We start from the raw sequence: 15,845 nt of genomic DNA on the forward strand, positions 1-15,845 counted from the left end.
GGTCATTACAGGACTTTGCAATATGCAAAGTAATTCAAAGGCTCAATTTGTAATTTCTATACAAATGCTACCAAATTACTATGCTTAAAATCTTTGAGGAATGGCAAGCAACATGCTGCTGTTAGGAGTGATGATGATGACTGTCGAAAATGTTAATGAAGCCAGTCTCAATCTCATCCCCTCTAATTGATCTTACCAGCATATAAACTGTAACAATCATTTAAGAAGCCATAGTGCCATTGGTAATTCTGATGAGGAAGAAAGCATATTGATTACAAAACAAGTGACTTTTGTACAAAAGACTGAATATTCATGAAAAGGAGGCCTACAGTTTAAGAAAAAAAAAAACAGGACAGAAGGATGGAGGGTATCAGCTGTGTGTTAGAGGGTGTGAAGAGAGAGAAATTAAGGTGAAAAAGAGTTAAAATAATTGTAATATTTGTATGCACATTGACCAAGGCAATGCATAGACAAAATGCATATAACTGACTTGTATGTAGATACGATTTTATACATAAAAATCTGACCAAAAAAATTGACCAGCGGTTGGTCACTTTATTTACTTTATTTAGAAATACATTTAACATGCTTAATTTGGGAAGGGGGTGTAATACATTTTGATTTGCTTTTTTTTTAATTTGAGAAGATTTGGCCTGCGATACAATTTTTCGCGAATCTTGTTTTTAAACATTTTTTATTATGGTCATATTATTTTCACAGGTCGTTTTTAACACATATTAAACCACAGCTAATTAATTGTTTCTCTCTGGGATTCTGAGTCATCCTTTAAGCTTCACATCACACTGTTAGTGTTCTGGAAACAATAGGACTGTCCCTTCTAGAAATAAAGGGAGTCACTGCTTCAAATAAAAGAGTTCAAATATCTTGGGGTCTTGGTCACAAGTTGCAGCAGGATAGAAAAGTATCTGGATATAATCTGTTTTTTTAGCAGTGAAGTAGGTGTTGTAATGGTTTGTTTGGGTAAAACAAAATATAATTATTAACCCTCTCCAGGCAGATGTTGCAGATTTACGACAGCTAAATGCTACTTAGCTAATTACGCCACAACTTAATTTGAGCCTGAGAGGGTTAAATGCAGCCTCATAAAAACACCATTTAACTTACTTAGGTTAAGGGAATCTTTTTTGAACAGTGATATAGGTCAAGATGCAACTGTTTGAAGCTATACACCTGTACTTCATTACGTACACAGGTAATTCTCAAAAAATTAGATAATCATGAAAAAGTTTACATTTTTTGTCATTCATTGTAGAAAATGAAACTCATTTACTATATAGATTCATTATGTATTGAGTAAAATATTACAAGCCTGTTTCTTGAAATTTTGATGATTATGGTTTACAGATAATGATATTCAAAATTGAGTGTCACAGAAAATTTGAATATTGAGAAAAGTTCAAAATTGGACAGTCATGGTGTCATACCCTAGACAGCAAATTAATTCAAAACACCTGCAAAGGTTTCCCTAGCCTTTAAATGCTCTCTCAGTCTGGATCAGTGGGCTACAAAATCACTGGGAAGATTACTAAAGAAGGTAGTTGTTTGCAGCGTGCTGTATTCAAAAATATTCATAGAAAGTTGAGTGGAGAGAAAAAGTATGGTAGGAAAAGATGCACCAGCAAAAGGGATAATCGCAGCTTTGAGAATTGTCAAACAACATTTATTCAAGAATTTGGGGGACCTTCGCAAGGAGTGGACTGAGACTGGAGTCAGTGCATCAAGAGCCACTATTCACAGACAAATCAGAGACTAATATTGCATTCCTTGTGTCAAGCCACTCCTGAAATGGAGACCGTGTCAGCAGCGTTTAACTTGGGGTATGGAGACTGGTTTGTTGCTCAGTGGTCCAAATTTCTCCAAGTTTTTGCACATTATTTGGAAAAGAAAGGTCCCAGAGACCAGGGGAAGAGTGGAGAGGTACATAATTTATGATGCTTGACTTCCAATGTCAAGTTCCCACAGTCAGTGGAACAGTGATGTTTTGGACTGCCATGTCATGTGCTGGTGTTGGTCCAACATGTTTTCTGAAGTCCATAGTCGACACATCCATGTACCAAGAAATTGTATTGCACCTCCTGCTTCCTTCTGCGCACTAGCATTATGAAGATGCTGATTTCATATTTCAGCAGGACTTGGCATCTGCCCACACTGCCAAAGGTACCAAAAGCTGGTTCTAAGACCATAGGCTTACTTTGGTTGATTGGCTTTTTTATTGCTCTTGTGTATCGTTCTAATATTCTGAGACACTGAGTTTTTGTTTTTGTCATCTGTTAGCCATAATCATCAAAATTTCAAGAAATCTTTTCATTTTGACTACTCAATACAGGGGTCACGACAGCAAATAAAACTCCTCCATCTTACCTTATTCTCTGTATTCTCTCACACCAACAAACGTCATGCCCTCTTCACTACATCCATAAACTAATGTTGTTCTAATTTTTTGAGATGTACCTGCATGTGTGTGTGTGTGTGTGTGTGTGTGTGTGTGTGTGTGTGTGTGTGTGTGTGTGTGTGTGGAATAGATAGAAAAAGACATCCAACAGGATTACACCTGAGTCTCATCATTTGACAACCATGTAAGATTTGACATGAAAACTACAGAACAATATCACACAGACAGGAATGACTTTAATTGTGACTTGGCACTATCAGCTCACTTAACATGCTCTGACCAAATAGACATCCATCCATTTATCTTTGAGTTGTACCAGCTTAGCTCTAGAGTAACACAAGTAAAGTCCCAGACTTCATATGCCAACATGAAGGCTACATCACTTTCTATGAGACCAAAGCCAAAGGTAGGCAACATGGGAAGAGATGAGGGCAGAGAGGGTGACAGGAGAACGAGAGTTGGAAAACCCAGACAAGGAGAAAATGATAGCACACTTAAATTGCTGCAAAACTACTCAGAGACAGGAATGATTTCATATAGCGGGCTTATCTCACATAAGGCTTTTGATGATTATTTAAACATGACGGACAGATGGTATACTTTTAATATGGTGAGTTGCAAAGGACAGTCACTAAGATCTGACAGGGGATAGAAGTGGTTCAAGCAGAGCTTCACTCAGCTTTAATGATGTAATGTATGTCTGCCTCTCTGTCTCCATCTCAGATCTGTTTTGTCACTTTGGATCCCAAGAAAACAGACTTTCGTGATGATAAAATCATCAAGGTGAGCATAGCTTTTGTCCATTCTGTTAGAGTTCTCACTGTTAAAAATATTTTACTGTCAAAAACATAATTTTGTGTACTGTGGACTCGACGAAGCCCCTCTGTAAGCCCTTCACCTAACTTTTAACTGGGTGAGGAGCTTGTGTTCCCAATGAAATATAACTGACAAGGGACCACCTTAGTGACAACGGTAATGTGTATCAAATCTTCTTGCAAAAAGGATATCTTTGTTTTATTCGTGCTTGATGTGTCTCCTACAGAATTTGGCGTCAATATCTCCAGACCTCCGAAAGCTAATTGATTTTTTGGATGTCCATCAACCCAAACAAAATGAGATCCTTTTGCTTAATGGTCTAGAAGCCTCAGAGACTTCTCTTATACATCTAAACACTCAGGTGAATTTAAAGTGCTGTCTTCAAATACTAAAAGTGTATTGCAGCATTTCAATTAATGTCTTAACAGGAATTTGTTTGTTTTATTAAGGGACAATTACCACAGCAGAGAAGCATTGGTGTGTGCCTGTGCCAGTGTTCAGGGAAAAAGCACTACACTCATCTCAGCAGCATCATCTTTGAGATCACCAAATTCCTCACAGGCTTGCAGTGGGGAAAGGAACATCTTCAGCAAGTGTCAGTGACAAGGCAACGGGTTGAAGATGACACTAATTGCTCCATCTCATCCATAGAGGAAGATTTCCTGACTGCCTCAGAACACCCGGGAACTGACAGTGAGGATGACTCTCTCAGAAATGGTAAAGTCTATCTATAAACATTTAAGCCAATATTAGAAGATGAGACCAGAAAAAAAAATGGAATTTCAGATCTAGTAAATTTAGGTAACACTACAATGTTTTCATTTTTTTTTTCACAAATTAGCCCCCCATAATGGTTTAATTTATAATTACAAGTATTCTCATAGAATTCACATTGAATTTTCAGAAATTGTGTCGCGATCATGCTGAGGTTTATGTAATCATGTATTGTGTTTTCTCTTGTGTATAATGTGACACACTCTTAAATATGGCACTGCTTTCTATGCAGAAGTTTTTCAGTCCTTTTTGTCTCTATTTTTCTAATTTTCTCCATAGACCCAGATAGTGGTGAACTGACAGAGATATCTGTAGAGATTACAGAGCCAGACTGTGCTCGTCTTGCGTCCCAGAAAGTTCAGCTGACCTGTCATCAGTGCAGGGATGATGGAGACATTAAAAGGGAAATGTGTCAGCACTCAACGCCCCACTCTAAAGAATCAGCTGGTCACTATGCCACCAATTTGGCTGAATCAGTGCTGCAAGATGCCTTTATACGTCTCTCTCAAGATGAAACCTCTTTTGTGTCTGAGGCTGCTATTAGTGTATCGCTCACTCAGTGCGCTTCCACTTCTACTAGTGTCTCAAAAGTCAGACATTCCTCCAAACAGGACACCAGCTCTTTTGAACTTCCCAGAATTGTCATAGTTCAAAGCCCAGATTGTTCAGAATCATCGACAGAGTGGCCAGAGACTCAGCTGTCAAATATGCCTGACCAGGCAACCACCAAGACCATAAAGACTTTGAAGAATGACAAAAGAGAACAGGCCAACTTTCCTCACCACAATGGAGGACACCCATCCAAACATGTAGAAATGGCTTTAGCCTGTGCTGCCAGTGTTGTTGGAACCCTAACTTCTCCACAGGTGGTAGAGAAGCTTACATTTGAGTCTGCTTCAGAGGAAGAAACAAAGGATGAGCTACAAGAACCAGAGGAGAGGTGTGATTATTCCTTCCCCTCAGCTATGTGTGAAATGGCTCAGGTTGCTGGAGCTGCTGCTGCTGTGGAACTCACAGAGAAGGTAGAGTGGAGTGTTGATTCTGAAGCAGATGAAGTCTATAGAACATCACAAGGTTTGATGTGTGCTGCCGAGGCCTCTGCAGCTTTCACATTGCACTGCAGTGTTGCCGAAGGTACCAGCATTGAAGCATTCCGTGCAAACATTGCCGAAGTTCTCCACAGGGAAGCAGCTGAGGTGCTAAATCAGCCACAAGGCTACAGAAGTGTTGCCCACTTGTTGGAAACCACACATAACAAAATAGTAGATGGTATAACTTGTCCCAAAAAGTCTTATATGGATGAAAGACAGTTTGATGATATAATAAATGATGTGGCTGACAGTTTATTTAAATATGCATTAGAGAAAGCAAAAATTAAGAGAGAAATGGATGGGCCGGGAAAGAATACTCCAAATCTCCAGGTATTTCTGCAAGATATTGTAAACAATTTACTGTTTGACATCCTCTGTCATACACAAAGGAAAATCAGCCACATTTCTCAACGTTATCAACACTTTGAATCTCTTGACCATGACACCTGTATTAAGGAACATGCTCCTACCAAGAATGGGGATGAATCCCTCAGTCAATTACAGAGATTAGGTGGATACAGCCAGTCAACTAACAAGGAGAGCAATGGAATGACTCATAACACAGTTGAGCTTACTGATGTTTCTGGGCTTAATTCAGTTCATCAACTGGAGGAAAGTGATGTAACTGTTTCGTCCCCCACAGTACACAAAAAAGAGCAAAAACAGCAGTCATCATGTAGACATCCAAAATTTCCCTCCTTTAGTGCAAAAGATGAGTCTGACCTCCAACAAATTCAGTGGGGCTGCAGTTTAATCATAGAACCCTTCAGTGATGTCCTAGTACAGAGTACAGAAAGAAGGAGGCAACAGGTGACAGGAAGTGAAAACAGGTTAGCCTCTCAAAGTACTCAGTCATCCTTCAGCTCTTGCAGCTCTTGCAGCTCTGTGCTCTCTTGGAGAACTGACTCAGAGTCCAGGACACCTATCATTTGCTATGCTGATGATATGGCTGCTACAGTGGTGTCTATGGCCACAGAACTAGCAGCCATTTGTCTTGAGAACTCAATTGGAAAACAACCCTGGTTCTGTGGCCTGAAAGGAACAAATACTGAGGGGCCAGAAGCCTACTTGTTCACTTCTTGCCGCTCAGTGCTCAGGAGGAAAGAGGTACAAAACCACAACATAGTCTCAAAGAAACATCGGCCACCTCGCCTCAGTGAAATCAAAAGGAAAACAGAGGAGCAGCCAGAACTGATGGAGCGGCTGGTGAATCGTGTGGTAGATGAATCAGTCGACCCTGATGATCCTCAAGATCAATTTGCCCTATTTGCGTCTGACGTCACTGCCAGGATCATGAATTGCCCTGAGCTTAATGTTGTGGACACTTCCAAAACAGGCCAGTCACGTAGCAGGTTGCAGTGTGAGAGGTGGAGTCGTGGAAAGGCATCTAGTTATGAGAGTATTCCAGAAGAGGATGCAGACACTTCTGGCACGGCAAACACTCTCGACCCTGGCAGTCGGTTAGGTCAGAACCTGAGCCAGGGTAGCTCCATTTCCAAGCAGTCTAGTTGTGAGAGCATCACAGATGAATTCTCACGATTCATGATAAACCAGATGGAAACTGAGGGCAGGGGCTTTGACCTTCTCCTGGATTATTATGCAGAGAAAAATGCCAGTAGCATTCTAGCTGTAGCTGTCCAGCAAGCTGCATCCAAGAAAAATGGCCACCTCAATGTAAGGACTGCATCCTGCCTGTCAAAGCAGTCTAGCACAGAAAGCATTACAGAGGAGTTCTACAGGTTTATGCTTCAAGACATGGATAAAGAGAACAAAGAGAATGGTATTGCTAAAACGAAAGAGTGGAGCAACAGCTTGTTTCCCCCATCTTCTAGAACACCCTTTTGTATAAGACAATCCTCTGTTCCAGATCGACTTTCCTCTGATTCACGGCTAACTGTCAACTCAACCATTAAAGCAAACTCATTTGATGGTTTTGCTCGCAATGTACATGGAGATCTGCTGAACATCTACTCTGCCAACTCAGTCTCAGCCACTGGACTGTGTAAATCTGACTCCTGTCTCTATCAAAGAATTAAGCCTGACCAGATCACTGACATGCTAATCCATGAGACCTGGTCAAGCTCTATTGAGTCCTTAATGAGAAAGAACAAGATCATTACTGATCCAGAGGACAGTATTGAGCTTGAGCCTACCGGAGATTCCCAACCCCATGTACAACAGTTTGCTAATTGCCTGGCAACTGATATTGTAGATATTGGCAAGTCTTCTCTCGGAGTCCAGCAAGGTGTTGCAACAGGCCTACTTGGACCTCTCCCAAAGCTGAATCTGCCTGTTGATGAAAGAAGGAGAGGTTTCAAACAGTCTCATATAAACTGTGGTCAAAGGAGAGCGCATACTGGCTTAAGATCAGAGTCAGGGGCAAGTGACAGTATTACAGCATCCCTTAGGGGTCCCGGAGATGTGCCACTTATTCACATTGAGGATGATCAGAAGGATAATCCGTTTTCTCAAAATTCTGGAATGACAGAAAGACATCGGGAATCCACACCAGAAAAAGCAACCACCAAGCACACAAGAACTACTGCCAACAGCAGCAGGTAGTGCATTGGTATCATTTTTTTCTTGATAAAAAACTTTCACAGCCCTGTAGCCCTTTATGTTAGGTAATTTGCCTGTAATTTGTAATTTGTCCGAAAAAGCAAGAAAAATGAATGCTGTGCAAAACATTGTGTTTGTCTGGTAAATGCAGCTTATTATTTACAGTTAGCTCAATGAGTGGCAGGCATACCAAGGATCAAGTCACAGGGGAATTAATGTATTTTACCAGGCTGACAATTTAGCTGTGATGTGACTAATGCTATCTGGTAATGTAGTATGTGTGCAGACTTCCTCTGCTTGAATACCATGGTTAGGACGAGGTGCATTCTCTTATGATCAGCACACAAAATCAAGGATACTATATGTTTAAGATTGAATTTCTTATCTTTGTATCGTGCAATTACCATTGCATCAAAATGTACTTGTATCTATTTAGCATCAAATTAGTTGAATCCCATTTTTTATTGAAACAAAATATATCTATAGGAATAGTGCCAAGAGTTATAGTGTAACAAAAGCCAAAGCAACATTGCAGCAGATGTGCGCAATTTTTCAATGGTCACTTCCACCATTTTGCAATTTGCTCTCCCAGCAGTGAGAGGGACTGCTGGTGGAAGCAGTAGTGAGGAGGGAAAGGTCCTCTATGAGTGCTAGCAGTGAAGAGAGCATGGAAAGCTGGTCCCATATAACCCCTGAAGATGACCCACACAAAGAGACCAGTAGTTTTATCCAGCTGGGTGAGGGGTCAGTCATCAACGCTCCTTGATGCTGTTCCAAATGCTCCTACTTCCACCAGCTGCCCACTTCCATCGGCCCGTTGCTGCTGACAATTGTGCTCTCCTGTACCAATATCAATTTATCCTCTGCTGCACTAACCTCTACAGCTTAGGCATTATTTGACAATGAGATGTCAGGGCTTGACTCTGTGTTCCATATCATACACCTGCTCTAGTAGGATTCAATGCTTTGAGGAAGTGATTCTGTCTACAATGGTGCTGTAACAATTGAATTTTCCCTGCTGCGAGATCAATTTCTATCTTATCTTTGAAAGAAAAAATGTGGTACGTCCATGGTCATTGTAATAAGTTTATGAGGGGTCTTGAAAAGAAAGCTTTATATGGCACAATTATGCAGACAGAGACAAGCTCAAAAAATGGTGTGCTTCATGTTCAGATGCATACAATTGTAAAGATGAATGAATCAGAGGTAAATTTTTAATGGCTGATTCCAAAGGGCTAGTGGGAATATTAAATAAAAGACTGTTAATTAATTTAAGTGTGGTTGACTGTACCACAAAATAACCCACTGCTCCTTGCAACTTCTAACATTGTCCTGTCTATTTATTAGGTTTTCTATGTTTATTCAAGAGCAACGCTGTCATTTTGAGAGCTTGATTCATTTCACATTTAAAATGCAACCTCAAGGCGGCACTGGCCGGTGTCTCCACCAGCTAGCCTCAGGGGGGCACGGGGCAGTGTCTCCTTGGGCCGGTCCCAAGCCCAGATAAATTCAGAGGGTTGCGTCAGGAAGGGCATCCGGCATAAAATTTTTGCTAAAACCAAACATGCGAATCAACCTTAATAACCAGATAATACCAGATCGGTCGAGGCCTGAGTTAACAACGACCGCCATTGGTACCGATGACCTACAGGGAACCAAAGGAAACTGTTGTGGTGGGGGCGTTTCAGCTAATGCTATGTGGCTACTGTAGGTCAAAGAAGGAGAAGAGGAAGGTGTGTTCGGAAGCAGAGAGAGAAGAGAAAGGCAAGAGTCTGGGACTGAGAGTAGGGACTTTGAATATTGGGACTATGACAGGAAAAGGTAGAGAGTTGGTCAACATGATGTAGAGAGGGAAAGTGGATATACTGTGTATCCAGGAGACCAGGTGGAAAGGTAGTAAGGCTAGAAGCTTGGGAGCAGGTTTGAAGTTGTACCACGATAGTACTGAGAAGAGGAGAAATGGAGTAGGACTTATCTTGAAGGAGGAGTTTGTTAGGAATGATTTCGGGGTGCAAAGAATGTCAGATAGACTTATGAGTCTGAAACTTGAAATTTAGAGTGTGATGCTCAATGTTGTCAGTGGCTATGTCCTACAGGTGGAATGTGAATTTGAGGAGAAGGAGAAGTTCAGGGGTCGGTTAGATAAAGTGATGCAGAATGTCCCCAGAGATGAGAGAGTAATAGTGCAGACTTCAATGGACATGTTGATGAAGGCAATAGAGGGGATGAAGAAGTGATGGGCAGATTTGGTATACGGGATGGGAATGCAGAGGGACAGATGGTGGTAGATTTTGCAAAAAGGATGGAAATGGCTGTAGTGAACACTTTTTTCCAGAAAAAACAGGAACATAGGGTAACTCATGAGGGCAGAGGTAGGAGCACGCAGGTAGACTACACCTTGTATAGACGAGATAACCTGAAAGAGATCAGTGACTGCAAAGTAGTTGTAGGTGAGAGAGTAGCCAGACAGCATAGGATGGTGGTTTGTAGGATGACTCCGGTGACAAGGAAGATCAAGAGGACAAAGGCAGAGCAGAGGACAAAGTGGTGGAAGCTGAAAAGGGAAGTGTGTTGTATGATTTTCAGGGAGGAGTTTAGAAAGGCTCTGGGTGGTCAGGGAGAGCTTCCAGATGAAAACAACAGCCAGGGTTATCTGGAAGACAGGTAGGAGAGTACTTGGTGTGTCATCTGGAAGGAAAGTAGGAGACTTGATAGTGGAATGAGGAAGTGCAGGAGTATATAAAGAGAAAACGGTTAGCAAAGAAGAAGTGGGACACTGAGGGGACTAAAGAGAACAGACAGGAGTACAGGGAGATACGATGTACAATGTACAATACAGTCAGATAGAGAAGCACGATTTGTGGCTCCAGAAAACATCTCCACTGCTCTAGAGTCCAGTTTGCTTTACACCACTTCATCTGACACTTTGCATTGCAGTTGGTGATCTATGGCTTGGACGCAGGTGCACAGCTAGGGAAACCCATTCTATGAAGCTCTCTGAGCAATGCTCTTGAGCTAATCTGCAGGCTACATGAAGTTTGGAGGTCTGTAGTGATTGACCGCAGAAAGTTGACAACCTCTTCTCACTGTACGCCTCAGCATCCACTTACCCCAAGAACTGACCCACTTGTATATATATCACTGATGTGCAATGGTTCATGGCTGGTGAGGCACGCCTACCATAAGGCAGAAGAACTGCGTGCCTCACTTAGTGGCTCTTCACAGCCATTTTAAGATCGCTCAGCAGAAGAAAACAGTAACACATATACACATAAACAGTTGTTGGCGAAAAAAAAACCTGCACATTGGAAATGTAGTTCATATAGCAAAAGCGTGTAAACATTTTAATAGCGACATAGAGACAGCAATATGGTCTTAGTGTAGAGCATGCCAGCAGTCAGCTGTCATTACGCAATCTAAGTTGAGGCTCAACAGTCCGCAGCCTCACTGCACATCTCTTCTCAGTATTTGAACAGTAAATGTGAAAATCCAGCGACTTTGAATAAAAAAAATATAAAACTGGTAAAGTTAATTGAAAATACCATTATAGTGCAAATCTCTGATAAATATAACCATTTTATCTAAGATTGGCAAGTGAGGCATGGCCTCCCCTGACTGCACGTCACTAATGTGTATATATATATATGTATACATATATATATATATATAGAGAGAGAGAGAAAGAGAGAGAGAGATGGATAGATAGATAGATAGATAGATAGATAGATAGATAGATAGATAGATAGATAGATAGATAGATAGATAGATAGATAGATAGATAGATAGATAGATAGATAGAGATATATATGATTGTTCGCCACATCTGTTAACAGAGATCACTGGTCCAAAAGTACACCTCATATTTCAGCTGACACTATTCCCTTTTGCGGGTGATGTTAGCATGTATATTTCTTGGCAAATTTAATAAATGTTTAAAACCCTCAAAACTCTGTGTATGATCATGCATATGATATGTTGATGCTGCATACAACTATAGGTTTGAAAAATGTGTTCCTTTATGTTGTTTTGTTTTTTTCTGTATTAAATTCAGTCTAAAATTCTTTTGTACCAGTGAGGAAGCAGAATGGGTAAACCAAGCACCGTCAGAGGAGACTATCATGCGTAAGTCTTGCTTTCAATAGTTACGCTATTACTGGCTTTTTTTCTTTACTTCATCAGTTTGAACATGTCTATTCTCAATAAATGGGTTTGTGACATCAATCCCTTAATTGTTTATACTTGAATTACTGTGTCTTGATAATACTGAAAAAGACAGACTTCTTTAAATGTCTCAAGACAATAACTTCATTTAAATAAAACCTTTGCATAAACAGCCTCAAATCAACAGCGATGCAACGATATATGTATCAAAAGTGAAGTATATTATTTAAGCACGTTACAAATTGTAAAAGTGAGAATGGATTTTCTGTGCATCTCTGTGTTGATAATGGAGACAGTATTAAGTAAAATGCCGACCGTAATGTTTTTCAGTCTCCTCCAAAATATAAGCATTAAATTTTTTTCCATTGGAGGACAGGATGTTTGTTGGTAATGGGAATAAGCTGAGATTGTAAATGGCTGTTTATTTTGATTACTGTTGGTTGGCAATTTTTTTTACAATTTACATCACTGAAATTGATGAACAGAGCTGTGAAGGGTGGTTAGCTTAGGGATGCAAACCATCTTCATATAAAATGTTGGAATTTTCTCCTCTGATGGATGAGGTTATAGTTCCTTTAATTTCTGCATACCTGTTAATGTGTGGGTGTGCAATGCTGATGTAGCCCCACCATAATTGATAGGTCAAAAACCTTAGACAAATAACATATTTTGGGGTTTCACCAACTACTGATTAAAATCATGTGAGATTTTACAAGATTGGAAATGTCAGTTTTGTCATCATATTTGATTGTGGTCTCCTGGCATTACAGGTGGTCAGTTGTCATGTGTTTAGAAATGATGTAATGGCTGAAATCTTACTGCTGATACAGTATTCAGTGGAAGCATTTGAATTGTGCAGTGTGAGACTTGCAAAGTCATATTAAAGGTATTTATGGCATTGTGATTCAGCTGTTTATCAGAAACTACTCAAAAAGGAACATGAGTTGATTGGATAAGACTAATTTTAAAGATTATCATTTGATGTGAACTATTGTTATGATTGCTGATTCCTAATCATGTGAACGATGGCACATCTGCTCCCTTTGTGTCATTTTTGGCAGTGAACAGATGTGTGTCTGATGCTCTTAGTCATCATGAAGTTGTTTTTAATTTTAATCTAAAAGTCAACTTGAGCTTGCATACTAACACTGTGTAAACATAATCAAATAAGAAAAAGCAGAGAATATGAATATTGAGAAATACTGTATGTGACTAATGTAGCATATCTTATCCCATTTGACCTTCCAGAGAAAAGCTCTGCGAGGACAGTGGGCAGTGATGGAAATCTCAGAGAGATACTTGTGGTCAACTGCGACCTTGAAACAGAGAGCATGGACTCTGAGGTGAAAGTGGCTCTGCAATGGATCGCTGCCTCTGAGCTGGGACTCGCCAATCTCTACTTAAGGAAATCCAGTGAAATAAGGACCACAAAGGTGGGCAGAAGTTGTTTTTTTTGTCTGTTCATTTTGTTGACAATCCATTGTATGCTGTCTGGTCATTTAATTCATTTAACTTGACGAGTTTCAAAATCATTGGATAATTACTAACATCACTAACTGGCAACCCCTTTTACCAAAAGATGAAACCAATCACAATTACAACAAAGTGTCAAAATGTGCTTTTATTTTTCAACAAAAGAGTACATCAAAATCAGCTTAACTGTCTCAAGTTCATTATTTTAAAAATAAACAGATCATAACAATTGAAAAACACATTACCACACTACCCCCAATTCATTAGTCTCGTCTCACTAGTCTTGTCTGACTAGTACCTAGAAATTCAAATGAAATGACAAATCAATTCTCGAATTTTTATCAAGAACATTTCCAAAATGTTTTATTTTTAAATGACAGAGAAAATGTCTCAAAATGAAAAATTAACCAAACCAGCATTGAAACACATGTTTTGCAAGCAAGTGCCTTAACATCACCGTATCATTTTTTTAAAAAGAACAATATAATTACTAAAAACTACACAAAATTGAATAATGGAGGGGAGCCAACTTCCCCTCATTATGGTATAGATTGTCTCTGTTAATCTATTTGTGTTTTATATCTAATTTATTATTCCATACAGGTTTTAAATCAACATTATGAGAATTCCCTGAAAGCAATTTGTAAAGTGAATCTGCATACACTTTATTTTACTCATCGTGTGTGTGTGTGTGTGTGTGTGTGTGTGTGTGTGTGTGTGTGTGTGTGTGTGTGTGTGTGTGTGTGTGTTCAGTTCCAGAAGGTGGTGCAGCTAATATCTCAGAGATGTTGGCGTGTTGCAGACTTATACAGTGCTGTGGTTCATTTCTGCAAGTTTTGTGAGAAAGAGGAGTCCAACGAAGGCAGATCGAACCTGTTCGATTGGCTCCTGGAGACTCTTTGAGGCAAAAAGCCTTTCTTCATCCTGCAAACAAAAACTCGTGCTCACCCACCCTTCAAACGTTTTCCTGTTTGTCTCATTAACAAGTGTGTCCTACTTAAAGTTGATAGCACAATGCACACCAAGATATTTTACACACTTATCCCATCCATTGGCCTCAGCATGTGTTTTCTGTCCGTCTGTACTCATGAATGATTCAGTTTCCCCCTAATAAAAGCATGTTTTGTTTCACCAATTTAGTGAGACCACATACAAACCACCAGTAGTCAAACCAGTTGGACAAATCGTAATAGAACTGAACTAGCCTATAGGAGACTTGTCAACAGGTTTCAACAACTTTAAATTATATACAGTATAAAATTGTGTATGTGTGGCACACCTAAAATAAGATGATCACATTTATTGGATGATTTATTTCAGTTCTAATATTTTGTTTTCTTTCTTTGTAAAAGCAGGGGGGGGGCGGAACTTTTTTCTCTCTCGCTGCACCGGGAGCAATAAAAAGTGGGCACTTCCGCCGTCTCCTGGGATGCGATGCGAGAGAGAAACAAGTACACGCTTCTTGACTTCCGCTCTTCCACCTGCTTAACACAGGTAACATTTTTGCTACTGGGGTCATCACACTTGAGACCCGTAACATGTATATATTAAAGATTCTACCAAACAAATTTTTTTTTTAATTTATCTATATATTGTGAGAGGGGGTAATTACTGAGTTAAAAAAATCAGGTTTTAAGTTTCCCAGCAGTTCAACTTTTTGTATTAAAACTAAAATGTAAGCCATAAAGTTATATGTACTTATGAGTTGTTTTATTTGAACAAAATGTAAACCAAAAAAGAAAAAAGGATATGTATTGTGTTCATCATCCAACATACCACCTCTGTTGTTACCTCGATATTATTTCACAAGTATGTGGTAGTGTGTATGTATGTAAGAACCTATCATATATTTGTTGTTGTACTGTATACCGGTACTGTAGATTTGGACCTGTTGCACCTTCAAGAAGTGAGATTTCTTTACCCTTTGCTACGTCAGAAAGTAAAGTTTATTATGTCTGATTTGTGAATTAGTTGTGTTCATTTCTTTAATTAATGTTGTGTCTTTCTTTGCATCAGCATTACGAAAAGAAGCACACAATTTTAACCATCACTGTAGAACTGAAAGTACTGATCTTTTGACATCAATAAATTCCTGTTATGAAAAAATACAAGTATTCTTGATAATTTATGCAATTCAAAACATAGCTATCCAAGACCTATGTTATAATTGACTTACCCATCATTATTATCATGGTACGCCTTATTTGACAGCAAGAAAATAAAAACACACATAACAGACATTACACTGCATAGCAGAGATTTACTCATCTCAATGCTGCCAATTGGACTCTGATCTAAAGACCAGAGCAGATTGACCAGGTTATTTATATTTCCGGGACTTAGATTGAATAACAACTTTCTCATATTGGTATTTTTAAGTAGTCCAATGCAAAGCTAACAGTTGAGTATTCATGAAGCCTATAAACACAAATCTAAGACATAAAAATACATTGCCTGTGAAGAGCTGATCATTAATGCTTTGAAATTACCTGAAAATCATTTATAATATCTTAATATTAATTAATATACATAAACTATAATATGGGTCGGTAAAAAAT

General features: G+C 39.4%; 1 protein-coding gene across 4 annotated transcripts in view; it reads left to right on the forward strand.

Annotated features, from left to right (window-relative positions):
- Window positions 1-14,199, forward strand: part of sphkap (SPHK1 interactor, AKAP domain containing) — a 58,260-nt gene extending 44,061 nt beyond the window's left edge. For 2 of the 4 annotated variants that reach the window (XM_086164614.1, XM_086164613.1), the window contains exons 4-10: window positions 3,137-3,196; window positions 3,456-3,590; window positions 3,658-3,946; window positions 4,283-7,652; window positions 11,705-11,775; window positions 13,063-13,247; window positions 14,041-14,199. In XM_086164614.1, the coding sequence (XP_086020740.1) occupies window positions 3,137-3,196; window positions 3,456-3,590; window positions 3,658-3,946; window positions 4,283-7,652; window positions 11,705-11,775; window positions 13,063-13,247; window positions 14,041-14,190 (4,260 nt within the window). In that variant the 3' untranslated portion in view covers window positions 14,191-14,199. The remainder of the gene's footprint in view (window positions 1-3,136; window positions 3,197-3,455; window positions 3,591-3,657; window positions 3,947-4,282; window positions 7,653-11,704; window positions 11,776-13,062; window positions 13,248-14,040) is intronic. The other 2 variants (XM_086164616.1, XM_086164615.1) reach the window with 2 other exon arrangements.
- Window positions 14,200-15,845: the final 1,646 nt, after the last annotated feature.

The sequence above is a fragment of the Fistularia commersonii genome, chromosome 18 (assembly GCF_037954325.1).
Source record: "Fistularia commersonii isolate RoL2024-O1a breed Wild chromosome 18, RoL_Fcom_v1.0, whole genome shotgun sequence".
Lineage (NCBI taxonomy): Eukaryota > Metazoa > Chordata > Actinopteri > Syngnathiformes > Fistulariidae > Fistularia > Fistularia commersonii.